Source organism: Macaca mulatta, chromosome 13, assembly GCF_049350105.2.
Source record: "Macaca mulatta isolate MMU2019108-1 chromosome 13, T2T-MMU8v2.0, whole genome shotgun sequence".
Lineage (NCBI taxonomy): Eukaryota > Metazoa > Chordata > Mammalia > Primates > Cercopithecidae > Macaca > Macaca mulatta.
In genome coordinates this window covers 60,849,814-60,864,809 of record NC_133418.1, presented here as the reverse complement: position 1 = coordinate 60,864,809, position 14,996 = coordinate 60,849,814, and the positions used below count along the sequence as shown (strand labels likewise).

Sequence of the window (14,996 nt, the reverse complement as noted above, 5' to 3'; positions counted from 1 at the left end):
TGATTTTGGAGTTCTATTTTCTCCTGGTGAAATTTTAAGGCAGCAATGTTGACATTTGGTTTTTAATTCATTTTCACTGGAGGTAAAAAAAAGTTCCTGTTAGTACTTTTTCTTGATGACTTATGTCCTAAATCAAATAGCTAAAAATTAAACATGGTTCCTAAAGCTCACTTTGTTTAATGCTGTGAATGTTAGTATTCCAAACATTTCTGTAAAGATTCGAATTAAGATGTAATCTAGAATTTTCTGCCTCACGTTATTTAAATTTGTATAAATATTTGTTCCCTCAAAAAGGGAATATTTTCCTACAGATACCTATCTAATGTACTGAGTTTTATGTTTGTTGTCATTCTGTTTTCTAACTTATTGATTTGAAAACATTAATTGTTATACATAAAATTAATAGCTTTCAGAATTATTGTACCATTTTTACTTTTATAATAAGCATTTATACTTTGATAAAATATTGATGTTACATGAAAATTTTCACTCCAAGTTACATCTAGATAATGTTTACCCCTAGTTGAAATAGAATATTCAAATATCAACAACAAACCCAGTGATATGCCTTGTTGAAATTACTGATATTGTAATGACAAGATGGGTCTTACTTTATAGTATGATTCAATTTATTTTAAAGTTTTGAGACAAATAAAATGGCGTAAAATATTGTTACACACATAGGTGGTAAAACTATAGACTAGAAGTCCAGATGATGGTTACCCATAGGGGTAGAAGAGGAATGTGATTAGGGACAGATGCATGGCAGTGTTCCTTTTTAAAAATGTTATTGTTGGCCGGGCGCGGTGGCTCACACCTGTAATCCCAGCACTTTGGGAGGCCGAGGCGGGCGGATCACAAGGTCAGGAGATCGAGACCATCCTGGCTAACACGGTGAAACCCCGTCTCTACTAAAAATACAAAAAAAAAAATTAGCCGGGCGTGGTGGCAGGCGCCAGTAGTCTCAGCTACTCCGGAGGCTGAGGCAGGAGAATGGCGTAAACCCGGGAAGTGGAGCTTGCAGTGAGCTGAGATCCGGCCACTGCACTCCAGCCAGGGGGACAGAGCGAGACTCCATCTCAAAAAAAAAAAAAAAAAGTTATTTTTCAACCGTATATGTATATTTTATATCTTTTATAAACTTTTATGTATGTGATGTGCCACAATTAAAAATTTTAGGTAAAATTGGAAGACAGGCCTGTCCTACCATGTGGAAAATAGCTTCTGTGTACTCTTATTTTCTTTTTAAGTGTAGTCAAAACATAAATAGGTAACACTATCTCTGAACTAACAATTTAACCTAAAATGAATGCATGGACTAGGAGGTTTTGGTGATTTTCAGCTGATTTTCACATCCTTGTGAGACCTGTGTAAATATTAGGTTCTTGCTAGGAAGTGAAAAATAACTGATAAATGGAAATTCTTGGCTTTTACAAAATAATGGGAAAACATTTGGCCTGGTCCCATTTGCTGACTCTTCTAAACTATTAATTGACTACTTACAGCCATTGCATCACAGTGGTCTTTCCTTCCCCTCCCCTCCCTTCCTCTCCTGTCTCCTCTCCTCTCCTCTGACCAAGCATAAAGAGATTTTTGCTTCCATATGCTTAGATCACTGGAGTGTGAGCCTGTCAAGTTCTTTCCCAGTCACACCTACACATTTCTCTCTCTCTCTCACACACACACACGCGTTCCTACAGTAGCAGAACAAATAACAGCTAATGTCCACAAAGCACTTATGAGGTAGTTTTACTTTTTTCAGTCCATTATGTGTTAGCTGTCCTACACCAGGATGTAACTGAAGAGTCAGTTTGAGGACCTATTCCATTAAAACAAAATAACAGCAAACATGTCACATAAATGGATAGAAAATACATTGTGATCCTTCTGAAAGGTTTCCTTCTTACTGTAAGATGTTTAGACTTGCTTGTGCCTCTGCTTTGAATAAAAGAATCTGGGCCTCCGCTGTAAGTTGTCACTGTTCCTTTCCTATAAGGGAGAAGTTATAGATTAAGGCCCTCTGCTCACAGAAATAGATGAGGATGCTAGGGAGGAGATTGAGTTGGGGTTTTCTTTAGCCCCACCTCTTGCTCTTTTCCTCCCTTCCAGGGCATTTCTTAGAACAGTGACAACACTTAATTTTCCAGTATTGGCTTTTATATGGTGACACCTGAAAGTTAAATTCTTGAGGAAGGAATTCTGTCCTTGTGCATACTTGACAAAAAGTCTATGCCACCTTCCTTTGAAAGGCAAACTTATGACTGAATAGAGAATGGCAAGGAACAAGTGTGTTTTGGTATTTGCCTCCTGTGGTAGAAGGAATAATGTGTAATTTTGTATCTGGTTCTCCAGAATTGAAGTAGAGCCATAATACACCAGAAATATTTAGACTTGATGAGTCTAAATAAATGACTTGATCATTTGCTGTGTTGATACAAATTGGGAATTCTGAGTGTTTGAAGATACTCCAAGAGATCTGGATGTTCTTACCAGCCAGGCAATATATGGGGCCTACAACTTTTTCCCCCTTCTCGTACTCCTTTGTAAAGTAAATGATCCACTGAACTACTGTGTGCAAGGGAAGTTGCCTGTTAAAGTACTTGATTTTGAACCACAAGGGCCTCTGACATTAAAGAAAAGTTGATTAAAATTTTCCAGAGAAACCAAAACTCTTTATGGAAGCATGGAAATAACCCTGGGATTGATATGTTTTAATGTCCCTTTAAAGCTGTTTGAATTACTCCTATAATGTTATTTTTCTTTCAGATTCAACCCTATGAAAAGATAAAGGCCAGAGGCTTGCCTGATAATATATCTTCTGTGTTGAACAAACTAGTGGTGGTGAAACTCAATGGTGGTTTGGGAACCAGCATGGGCTGCAAAGGCCCTAAAAGTCTGATTGGTGTGAGGAATGAGAATACTTTTCTGGATCTGACTGTTCAGCAAATTGAAGTGAGTAACATTTAGCATTTTTCATGAGATACTAAACTAGTTTTTAGTTTTTAAGTTATCATAAATGTTATATTATAAAATGTAGCAGATGTGAATTTGAGCTAACCAAAGAGCTTGCTATCTTTAGTCTCTATTGGTGGAAAAAAGGTTTAGTGTTCTTAAGGGCAAATCCTTAAGGTTATGTAAAGGCTTTTGATCTTAAATAGCACCTGTGGTTGTTGAAATCTCTGGGTCTGTTGAGATTCTCTTTTGATATCCCACCCTTCTACCCACTTTCTTTCTGGGGGCAGCCTTCATCAAGGCTGGGATGATCTTGCTTTATTAACCCTTTTGGGAGGGTGGGGAAGATGTTATGTATTTGGCTGCAGGCCCTGCATGCTAAGAACTGTTCTTGGCTTCTCTCTTACGACAAAGTCATTAATCGTATACCATAAGCTCTTCTGGGGCAGTGGCCTTATTTTTTCCATCTCCTTATCCTATTGCCTAGTATGGTGCTGGCAACTATAATCCTAACGGCTAGTTGTAGCAGTGGCCAACATGTATTCAGCACTTATTGTCCACCAAGTATTATTCTGAGCTCTTGATATGAATTTACTCATTTGTTCCTCTCAACAACTCTTAAGTACTGTGATCCCCATTTTACCAATGAGGAAACCAAAGCACAAGGAGGTTGGTTACTTGTCCAAGGTTCCCAAGCTAGTTAGTAAGTGCAGAATTAAAATTTTAACATAGGGCAGTCTGACTTCTAAGACCTTGTTTTCTTCACACTCTGTGTTGCCTCTTAGCTCTTCTGAGGTTGAAAAGATTTCAGTTGGGGTGTGATTCAAAATTTTTGATCATTAATTTTGAGAGTAGGGAGCCATGCCTTTGTCACATTTGTACTTTCATCCCTACAGAGATGTTAACATAGAGTAAATGCTTAATCAGCACTTGCCTACCCAGTAAGGCCACAGAGCACTGTAGCTATACACAAGCTCCAGACTCAAACTGCCTGGGGTGGGGAGGTGGGGGTCCCACCTCTGCCATTGCCAGACCCACCACCTATCTGGGCCTTAGTTTAGTCATCCGTAAAATACAGACAGTAGTTTCTATCTCAGAGGGTGGTGATTTAATGAGCAAGTGCATGGTGAATTGCCTAGCAAAATGTCTGGCTCATGCTGAGCAGTTTTATGTCAAATCTGTATATTTGGCTACATACAGATGATGTTTTGGACATTTTATGATTTAACCCTTAAGAATTAATTTTGCATATTTGAGCAAAAGAAAAGTGAGTCTGGGTAATCTAATTGTCATTTTCCTCCCTAGCATTTGAATAAAACCTACAATACAGATGTTCCTCTTGTTTTAATGAACTCTTTTAACACGGATGAAGATACCAAAAAAATACTACAGAAGTACAATCATTGTCGTGTGAAAATCTACACTTTCAATCAAAGCAGGTACAATGAGTAAAAAATTAACTCTGGGTGTGTTACTCCTGGGAAAGGACTTCTTTATCTTGTTTATAACAGAGCAGTCTCAAGATGTAAAGGCACCAAATATTGATGTTCACAAGTGTTTGATGCCCATAAAAGCTAAGCATTTGTTGATAATGTGATTGTTATAATCACTCTGGTTCTCTAACTTCCAGTTCTTAAAATTCAGTCTGCTTGAGACTCTGTTCCATGTCCAGAATATTTGGGGATAGCTTAAGCATTTGCTTTCTGAGAGCATATTTGGTCTCCAGGTGGGTCTGTGAAAATCTTTTTATATTCCTACATTATTGATAACTTTTCCTATGGAAAGGAATTTCTTCAACATCTTTTATGGGCTTGGGGTAATTTAATAAATTCTGGAGAAAATTTTTGAGGAATAGTGAGTAAAAAGTAAATTCAGATGATGAGTTGTGACTGAAGGTCAGGAAACTGGAGAAATAAGACTTCCATTTAAGGGATGGACATCAGTCCACATGAACTTGTACAGAAGGGGTATTTCGAGACTGGGTGTGCTGGCTTATGCCTGTAATTCCAACACTTTGGAAAGCCAAAGCAGGAGGATTGCTTGAGCCTAGGAGTTTGAGACTAGCCTGGGCAACATAATGAGACCTCATCTCTACGAAAAAAATTTAAAAATTAGCATTGATGGTGTGCCCTTGTAGCCCCAGCTACTTGGGAGGCTGAGGTGGGAGTATCACTTGAGCCCAGGAGGTCGAGGCTGTAATGAGACATGTTTGTGCTTCTGTAGTCCAGCCCAGGCAACAGAGCAAGACCCTATCTCAAAAATAAAAAAGGGACATTTCTACAGTTGTACCATTCGTTTGTTTGGTTGTTTTTAAGATCTATTTCCCATGGTTACTTTTTTTTTTTTTTTTTTTTACTTCGCAGATGTTTTGCCTTTATTTTCTGGTCTTCAGTCTGTTGCAGTGCTAGCTCCTGTTTTCCTCTTGCCCCATCACCAGCTTTACCTTTCTCACTAGTGGTGGGAAGCAGACATCTTGGAATGCTAACCTGGTGCTTATTTTCTGGGAAAGAAAGAGATCCACCCCTGAATATATCCATTTGTAAGAATGGGCAGTTTTTCCCAGATAAGTTTTCAGGGAAAAGAACCATCCCACAACTATATAGGTTTGAGAAAATTTATTTGATATATCCCTCCTCTTGGAGAGTCATAAAACATTAATATTTTAAAAATATAATGGGTCCTCCCATCTTTATAACCATAGAGACATGTTTTTGCAGCAGCTATCACCATCTAGAAAACAGATTTTGGACAACACAGATACTGAGAGATTTTCTTAAATGGATTCACCTATAATGATTGATAAGACTCTGAAAAGAAGTGAAATTTTATGTAACTTTAATGCATTATTTTATTTAAAGGTCTGAAATGCTCTACAGGGTCAGTATTGAAAAAGAACTTTTTTTTTTTTTTAAGGTACCCGAGGATTAATAAAGAATCTTTACTTCCTGTAGCAAAGGACGTGTCTTACTCAGGGGAAAATACAGAAGCTTGGTACCCTCCAGGTCATGGTGATATTTACGCCAGTTTCTACAACTCTGGTTTGCTTGATACCTTTATAGGAGAAGGCAAAGAGTATATTTTTGTGTCTAACATAGATAATCTGGGTGCCACAGTGGATCTGTATATTCTTAATCATCTAATGAACCCACCCAATGGAAAACGCTGTGAATTTGTCATGGAAGTCACAAATAAAACACGTGCAGATGTAAAGGTAAATACTGAGAGGAAGCAGTTTAGGGCTCCATGTTTTCACATTTCATAAGTTATGAAGTTATTTGAAAGTTTCTATGTTAAACAATACATTTAACCACTTAGTATCATAAGAAAGGGTGAGATGATATTATGTGGAATACTTTCAGTTCTGTTTGACATAATATGTATCATAAATCCATAATAAATAGTATCAAAATCATCTCTATTTTTTTGGATAAGCTACATCAGTAATTTTAACTAAAATAGTTTCTTATATATTTATGGCAAAAATCTGAAACATGTGAAACCTTTCAGTAAAGTTGTCCAGACCTTTAATACTCTTTTAGTTTGGCATTTAAATGTTATTCCATTGTCCCTTTTATGAAAATGTACTGTTTCTACATAATGTATTTATATATTTTTTATATTATCACTATCTTTGTACTTACGAAAAAATGCACTTGGGACAGATGTGGAGGCACTCACTATTTTCTGCCTTTCTAGGGCGGGACACTCACTCAATATGAAGGCAAACTGAGACTGGTGGAAATTGCTCAAGTGCCAAAAGCACATGTTGACGAGTTCAAGTCTGTATCAAAGTTCAAAATATTTAACACAAACAACCTATGGATTTCTCTTGCAGCAGTTAAAAGACTGCAGGAGCAGAATGCCATTGACATGGAAATCATTGTGAATCCAAAGGTAAGCCAAGGTTGTGGCCCATTGAGCTTCCTGGTTCCTAAGGTCATAGTAGGCTACACACAGACCCCACTGCCCACTCCCTCTGCCCCATCGATTCCATTGGTCACTCCCTTTCGCCTTTTCAGACTCTCTAGTTCCTAGCCCTGTCTTCCAGAATCTGCTGTCACCCCTCTAGCATGCCAAGTTATGGTGCCCTATACCTGACCCTGGATTGTGGTAGTGGCAAAAACATTGGGCTTCAAAAGTAGAGAACCTACTTCAGTCTTAGTTGTTGCTGACACTCATAAGTCATTTGGCCATCGGTACTTTGCATGAGTTTTCTGAACCTATGGTTGTTTATCATAAAATGGAAATGGTATTACTGAACAGAAGAGTTTTAAGATTGAAAAAAGATTACATGTATAAGAGGTTGGCATATGATACGTGCTTAATAAATGTCAGTTCTCAAAATTATTTTTCTGGCCAGGCTTAGTGTCTTATACCTGTAATCCCAACACTTGGTGAGGCCGAGGCCGGCAGATCACTTGAGGCCGGGACCAACCTGGCCAACATAGTGAAACCCCATCTCTACTAAAAATACAAAAAATTAGCTGGGCATGGTGGCACATGCCTGTAATCCCAGCTACTCGGGAAGCTGAGGCATAAGAATTGCTTGAACCCAGGAGGCGGAGGCTGCAGTGAGCCGAGATCGCGCCATTGCACTCCAGCCAGCCTGGGTGACAGAGCAAGACTCTGTCTCAAAAAGAAAATCTTTTTTTTTTCCATCAATGGATCTCTGAAGTCACTTCCCAAATATTAACTAACCTACATGGAACTAAGTTGTAGGTGCTTAAAACCTCTGTTCTCTATTCCCCACCCCTAATTTCTTACAGACTTTGGATGGAGGCCTGAATGTCATTCAGTTAGAAACTGCAGTAGGGGCTGCCATCAAAAGTTTCGAGAATTCTCTAGGTATTAATGTGCCAAGGAGCCGTTTTCTGCCTGTCAAAACCACATCAGATCTCTTACTGGTGATGTCAAACCTCTATAGTCTTAATGCAGGATCTCTGACAATGAGTGAAAAGCGGGAATTTCCTACAGTGCCCTTGGTTAAATTAGGCAGTTCTTTTACAAAGGTATGTAACTATAAAGATATGTGAGTTCATATTTCTTAAATGTGTAATTATAAAAATATGATATACATGTGAATTGGAGACTAATTACAGTCTCTACCCCTGACCTGTTGTATTCCTCTGTCTTTGATATCTTTTAAAGGGAATTCATCATAGAAGATAAAGATTTTACTTCACATTTGAAACATGATTGCCATATGGGGAGTAGAAAATAATCTTTAAATTTTGGGGCATTTTATCTTCTGTCTCTTCCAAGACCAGTACTGCTTTCATCAGTGGGAAAAGGTTAATTCTGGCTTAACAAATACTTATTGAGCCCCTATCATGTACTGGGCAGTGTTCTAGGTTCTAGGGATTTAGTAGTAAACAAAACAGACTAAATCTTTGTCTTCACAGAATTGACATTCTAGTGGGGAAAGGATGATAAGTAAATGTATGATATGCCAAGTGGTGGAAAATGCTATGGAGAAACAAAGCAAGGATAGAGAAAAGGGAATGCCTCGGGGCGTGGGGATTGAGGGGGGTGGTGATGGTGTAATTTTACGTTGAGTGGCCACAGGCAGCCTCATTGAGAAGTTGATTGGGTCTGACAAATGGGTATCTAGTGCAAAAAGTGTTCTAGACAGGTGGAATAGCAAGTACAGTTAAGTCCTCAGTGTCATCAGTATGTTCTTGGAAACTGCCACAGTAAGCAAAACAATGTATAACACATTTTACCATAGGTTAATTTATATAAACAAGAGTTCAGTTCCTACAGTTTATTTCTGGTCACAAAAATATCACCACATTTTAAAACAAAAACAAAACACTTCTAATATTAAACCCTGAAATAAATGTGAGCTGTACATACATTGACTAATAAAAACAAGATAATTCTTGACTCACTTATTCCAGTTCAGGTTCATGGGTGACCAGAGTTTATCCCGGCAGCTCAGGGCACAAGGCAGGAGCCAACCCTGGACAGGCTGCCCCCATCTCAGGGCACACTCACACCTACCCACAGTCATACTGGGACCATGTAGACACACCAGTTCACCTAACATGCACATCTTTGGGATGTGGGAAGAAACCGGAATAGTTGGAGAAAACCCACACAAATGGGGGGAGAACGTGCCAACTCCACACAGACAGTAGTCCTGGCTGGGAATCTTTTTTTTTTTTCCTCATCAACGTTATAACAAAATAACATTGAACAAAACAGCACTATCTGTGGACCTGCTGTAAAACTCCACCTTAGCCTGATGAGTGAAATCTAAAAAATTTAATCAATGAAATATGACACTGTGAGCCTTTGTGGTTGGCCTGTGGGGTCCTGCTCTGCCATCCCAGTCTATTTTAGTCCTGGGTGTGGTTTGGTGCCACCTGCTGTGGATGTGTAGAATGCAGATGGGGAATTAGAAAACTATGAATGCATGTGTCCTCAGAGTCAAATGAAAATATTTCAAGACAGTGGGAATGATCATCTGTCAAATGCTCCTGCTGATTCAAGAAAGATGGGAATTAGATGTATCAGTATGGAGGTGTGGGAGCCTCACAGGCGTGGATTTAAGAGAGAATGAAAAAGGAGGAATTGGAGATATGAAGGTAGAAAACTCAAGAGTTTTGCCTTAAAGAGAAAAAGAGATATGGGGGTATAGGTAGAAAGAAATATAGGATTTGAGTTTTTGTTTTTTTTTTAATGGGAGGATGTTTAAACATTAATGGGAATTAATGCAGTCAGGAGGGAAAAAACATTGAAGAGGGAGAACTGCTGAAACAACACTCAATAGGCCATAAGAAGGGATCTGATGCACAAGTGGAGAGGTTGGCTTTAGGAATAGAAACAGTCCAATTCCAGTACTAGGAAGACAGAGTAATGGGCAATGCGGGCAAGGTGGTGGTAGTGGATGGAAACAAGTGGAAGTTTTCTGATTGCTCCCATTTTCCCAGAAAAATAGGAAACGGGTTCACATAGGACAATCTCTAGTGCTTGTAAAATCTGAGGAAATAAAAAGACAAAGATGGTGATAACTTATAATAATTTGTGCTGTTGCTCTTCCTAAAATGTGCTCTAATTTTTCAGAATCCTACCTATCCACTAAAGTCCAGCTCCAGTCTAGCCTGCTTCAAAGCATGATCTCTTTTTTTCCAGTTGAATTCAGATTATGTGAACTACTCATCTGGCTCTTGGCATGTTGATTATCTTTAAAAAAAAAAAAAAAAAAGTTAGATCTGCTCAACTGTTGTAAATTGCTTGGTGTAGAAACAGTGTTGGTAGTTCCTGGTCTTTTCTGCATGGCATTTAGCATATAATGAGTGCTTAATAAATAGGTGCTTCCCATTAGAGGACCTGAGCTTTGCCATAAAATATTTTTACAGTTCAGTTAAACTTTAATATTTTTCCTTTCTGTGAACCCATTTGAGACAAATTTTTATATTTCTACTTTTCTGTAAGGTTCAAGATTATCTAAGAAGATTTGAAAGTATACCAGATATGCTTGAATTGGATCACCTCACAGTTTCAGGAGATGTGACATTTGGAAAAAATGTTTCATTAAAGGTATGTTGTTACAGTGAAAATTATATTTCTTACAGCTTTACAACATAGGTCTCATTTTCTAGTCATAAATTTACATTTACTTTAAGGAATACTTGTTAGTCTTAATTACACTAGTACTAAAGTTGGTACTATTTTACTGAAATGAGAATCTTTAAAATAGGATCACTATTACTGTTAGCTTACGAAAGATGAATATTTGAATAAAAGTAGAAAAAAATGACAACTTAATTTGTACTGAATATATTAAAGGAATGTTTCTCTGTAAGAATATTCATTTACATTATTGTAGTACTCGGGTACTCTGTCATTCCAGCCTCACGTAAGAAATAGGAGGGAAATGGGGGTATAAAAGTATTAAAGATACAATAGCTTTTTCCAAATCATGTAATTTTTAAAAAAATCTCCTAACTAGATTTCATGTACTCCTCCCATTAAAGCTTACTTAAATGAAGATCTTGAAAAAACAAATACATATATTGAATTTTATTGCTGAGACTGCCTAAAGACTTAAGACATGAAAAATCTTATCAGTAAACCATTATTAAAAACAACAAAAGCCCTATATGTAAATATAAACCAAGCACCTTTTAATTTCTCTATGAAAGTTGGATAATCCTGGTGGCCTTGCAAGTAGGCCTTCAAAAGGGGGCTGGCCATGCTGTGGTACCGGGTCCACCTCCCACTGTTAGTTCTACCTCTAACAAGGAGACAGAGAATCTAGAACTACTGCCAGGATTGTTACAGAAGGACACATTACAATTTTCCTTAACTGTCACTTGTTTTTCATGTTTAATATTGTTTATAAATACAGTTACTCCACTGTAAAAAAGAGTTGTACATAAACTTGATCACTGTAAGATAATCAAATTGCGTTGCAGTTGCAAGTACACTCTTTTGTTTTCCCTGTCACTTAGGGAACGGTTATCATCATTGCAAATCATGGTGACAGAATTGACATCCCACCTGGAGCAGTATTAGAGAACAAGATTGTATCTGGAAACCTTCGCATCTTGGACCACTGAAATGAAAAATACTGTGGACGCTTTGATAATGGGCTAGTTTCTTACAATGAAATGTTCTCTAGGATTCTAAAATAGGCAGGTACTTTACTATGTTACTGTACCCTGCAGTGTTGATTTTTAAAGTAGAGTTTTCTGCAGTATGCTTTTAGTCTAAGAAAAGCACAGATGGAGCAATACTTTCCTTCTTTGAAGAGGATCCCAAAAGTTAGTTCATCTTAAAGTGCAATATTGTTTAATCTTAAAACTGGGGCAACTCTGGAAGATCTTTTAACAGAAGCCTCAGTGATGGTCACATTGAATTGCTTGTCATTTCAAAAATAAAGCAGTGAAGCAATACTTGTGTACACTTGTACTTTATAATGCTAACTATGAAATGGTAAAATAAAATGGTTTATTCTTGCTAGACAGTTACTATATTAGTTGGAAGATTTGCCCTTGGAATATTTAAGTACACACTGGTTAGTTACCTAACAAGTCCAGTTTTTGGCATTTCTAAGAATCTTAATCATACCATTATTTCCATAGGAATTAAACTGAAGGTATTTGGTACCTTTCATCTAGTTCTAAAACTGGGATGCCTGCCATGCTTTCCACAGACTCTCCATTTATTGAAACAAAGTGGCATTTATTTTCCCAGCTGATGGGGCGGGCAAAGGGAAGGCAATTTCTTTCACATCCTTGTACTCTTCTATAGTGAAGTACGGGGTAGAGCTTCATAAAAAGTTCCCTTTCCCTGAAGCTTCATTTCCTGAAGCTTGTTTATTATCACTGAAAAATGATCATTAATAATCTTTCCAATCAGGTCTGCTGGTAGTTCAATTTATGCCTTTTTAAAAAATTCATCCATACTTGTTTTGAGTAGGCTGCTTGTTTAACTTAAAGTTCACTGTATACCATTTAAAAAAAAGTTGCCTTTTAAAGTCTGTTAATTTTTTACAGCTTTATTTTAGACAGATAGATAGTTTAAGAACCAATGACATACCTCTGTAATGATAAAGGAAAGAAAACAAGCTTTCCTTTTAAGAAACCAAAGAGCACAAAATAAGACTGTTTCATTGTACATAATCACCACAGAATATTAGGCACTCTGACAGGGTTAGGCAAGATTCTTGGTGTGAGGTGAGGCACAGGCACTTTCATTTGTAGAGTGCTGCTGATTCTCATTTTGAAGGTAGGTATTACAAAAGTCTTTACTTGTCACCTTATTTCTGGCCCCAACACAGCAGCCGATATTTTTAAAAGTTCTGTTTCTCCCTGGTCTTTGTTCATATACACATCGAAAGTAACTTAAAAACAAGGATCCAAGGGGGCCATACTTCATTATGTTATCTAAATGTTAAAATGAGAACTCAAAAGTAGGCAGATTATATGAATACATATTCTTACCTCTGCTACAAATAAAAACACCCCAAACCCTTCATACTTTTATAAAAATACAGATATTAAACTGTAGCCTTTTATATACCATTTCTGAAAAGTATTTAGTTGCATAAATAGATGACAGTATCTTTTTTTTTAAGTATTACTTAAAAAAAGACTTAAGTCTTTTCTTTCAGGTATTTAGACAGCTCTGGAAGGCTTTACCCAGTTGACATATGGTGGTAGTAGAAATATTAAATATGCAACACACAAAGCCTGCAACTTGACATTGGTCACTGAAACAAAAATTGAATTCCTAAATCCAAGCAATCAAAAGATGTTTATTTTTTATAGAAAGATCTGTAAAAAAATAATTTTTCAAACAGCTTTACTTTCATAGAGAAAACTTTCTACAGAGGTTGACTAAGATTTTAAGATTTTAAATTGTACCATCATTAAATAAGGTGGGACACCATATGAATTTCATTGCACTGGAAGAAATGCAAAGCATTTTTTAATATAAAGTATACAGAGCATTCTAGTCAACTACAGCTGTGTTACAGCTATGTGTTCTTTTGGATTTGGTCCAAAGAAACCTGAGTCTGTTTCCAGAGAGAATGAAAAATGTTATAGACACCTGATCAGTTACTCCTCACTGTAGGATGCACAAAAATGACATTCCTTGTAGATCCCACTGAATCCAGTTTCCCAACACTGATACTTTCCTTTTTCCCTTCCCCCACCCCAGTTCACTTTGGGTTTCAGGTTCAATTCTCAAATCACAGGCATCCAGATTTTCTTCATAACAAACACATCCCATGGTCAGATGAACTACCCAGTTTTCCAGTATGACATCACCTCTTCTGCTCCCAAATTTCGGCCATATTTAGGTCCAAATCTTTAAGGCCTTTTAAGGCTTGAAGATTTCCAGTGTAAAAAGCTACATCTGCTGTGACCAACCTAAATAATGGAGAGAAAATTATTTTTAAATCTCAAGCTTTCTATTCAGATAATTAAAGTAACAGTGCTCACCGAGTCGGTCCTATCCTGGCTGCTACAGTATTATCTAAAATTCAGATTTCTTAGCACCCAAGTGTCAACATATTATCTTAGCAGGATTCCTTTTATCAACAAGTAGGCCATTTAATGCTATATTTCCATAATAAATATTTGGAAAATGAATACATCAATGCATGTTGGAAAATGAATACATCAATGCATTTGGAGTCAGTTTCATGATAAATTCAGCCCAAGAAAATCATCTATCTTAAAACAGCATGAATTAATATACAGAGAAAATAACAGGTTAAACTAAAATGTTTTTGATTGGTTAGCACTAGAGTATAGGTGTGTTGACTAAAATAGTAAACTCAAGGGAAAAGCAGGCCAGGTTTTCTAAGTGTCATCTAAGCGATTAAATACAGACTAGTATTCATGTATATAAGCCCTACTAGATATTTCTTTAAAAACCCAAGAGAAAAATAGGAAAGAATATGAACAAGAAGTCACAGATGAAAACACCTGAATAACCAATAAACTGAAAAAATGGTAAATGTCAGGAAAATGCCAGTCAAAACAAGGTACTATTATCCCCCATCAGACTGGCAACAATTAAGAAATCTAACAGCAAATGTTGGCAAGATGTGGGAAACAAATTCTCACAAACTACTCCACTAATGGAGTATTAACAGCCACTGTCAATACCTAACAATGTGAAAATGTGTATTAGCTCCAATTCACTTATATTCAGGTATATGCCCTGAAGAAATGGTCATACCACTAGACATGTATAAGGATCTTCAGTATGGCATGGTTATAATGGAAAAAAGTAATGACTTAGCAATTTATCACTAGGGGAAATGTCTAATTTACCTATGGTTGATTCATGGAGTGGTGGCTCACGCCTGTAATCCCAACACTTGGGGAGGCTGAGGCAGGAGGATCACCTGAGCTCAGGAGTTCCAAGACCAGCCTGGGCAACATAGCGAGACCTCATCTCTAAAAAAAATTTAAAAAATTAGCTGGGTGTGGTACCACACACCTGTAGTTGCAGCTACTGGGGAGTCTGTGGTGGGAGGATTGCTTGAGCCACGGAGGTTGAGGCTGCAGTGAGCCATG

At 37.3% G+C, this 14,996-nt stretch overlaps 2 protein-coding genes across 11 annotated transcripts in view; one reads left to right on the top strand and one right to left on the bottom strand.

Annotated features, from left to right (window-relative positions):
• Positions 1-11,853, top strand: part of UGP2 (UDP-glucose pyrophosphorylase 2) — a 54,154-nt gene extending 42,301 nt beyond the window's left edge. For 5 of the 6 annotated variants that reach the window (XM_077958274.1, XM_015112486.2, XM_077958273.1 and 2 more), the window contains 7 exons: positions 2,767-2,952; positions 4,258-4,391; positions 5,866-6,163; positions 6,649-6,846; positions 7,719-7,961; positions 10,393-10,497; positions 11,412-11,853. In XM_077958274.1, coding sequence (XP_077814400.1) covers positions 2,872-2,952; positions 4,258-4,391; positions 5,866-6,163; positions 6,649-6,846; positions 7,719-7,961; positions 10,393-10,497; positions 11,412-11,519 — 1,167 coding nt within the window. In that variant the 5' untranslated portion in view covers positions 2,767-2,871 and the 3' untranslated portion in view covers positions 11,520-11,853. 6 annotated transcript variants of the gene reach the window in all.
• A 1,346-nt stretch (positions 11,854-13,199) lies between these two features.
• Positions 13,200-14,996, bottom strand: part of VPS54 (VPS54 subunit of GARP complex) — a 131,947-nt gene continuing 130,150 nt past the window's right edge. For 4 of the 5 annotated variants that reach the window (XM_015112491.3, XM_077958281.1, XM_015112493.3 and 1 more), the window contains one exon: positions 13,200-13,838. In XM_015112491.3, coding sequence (XP_014967977.1) covers positions 13,733-13,838 — 106 coding nt within the window. In that variant the 3' untranslated portion in view covers positions 13,200-13,732. The remainder of the gene's footprint in view (positions 13,839-14,996) is intronic. The other variant, NM_001261018.2, reaches the window with a different exon arrangement.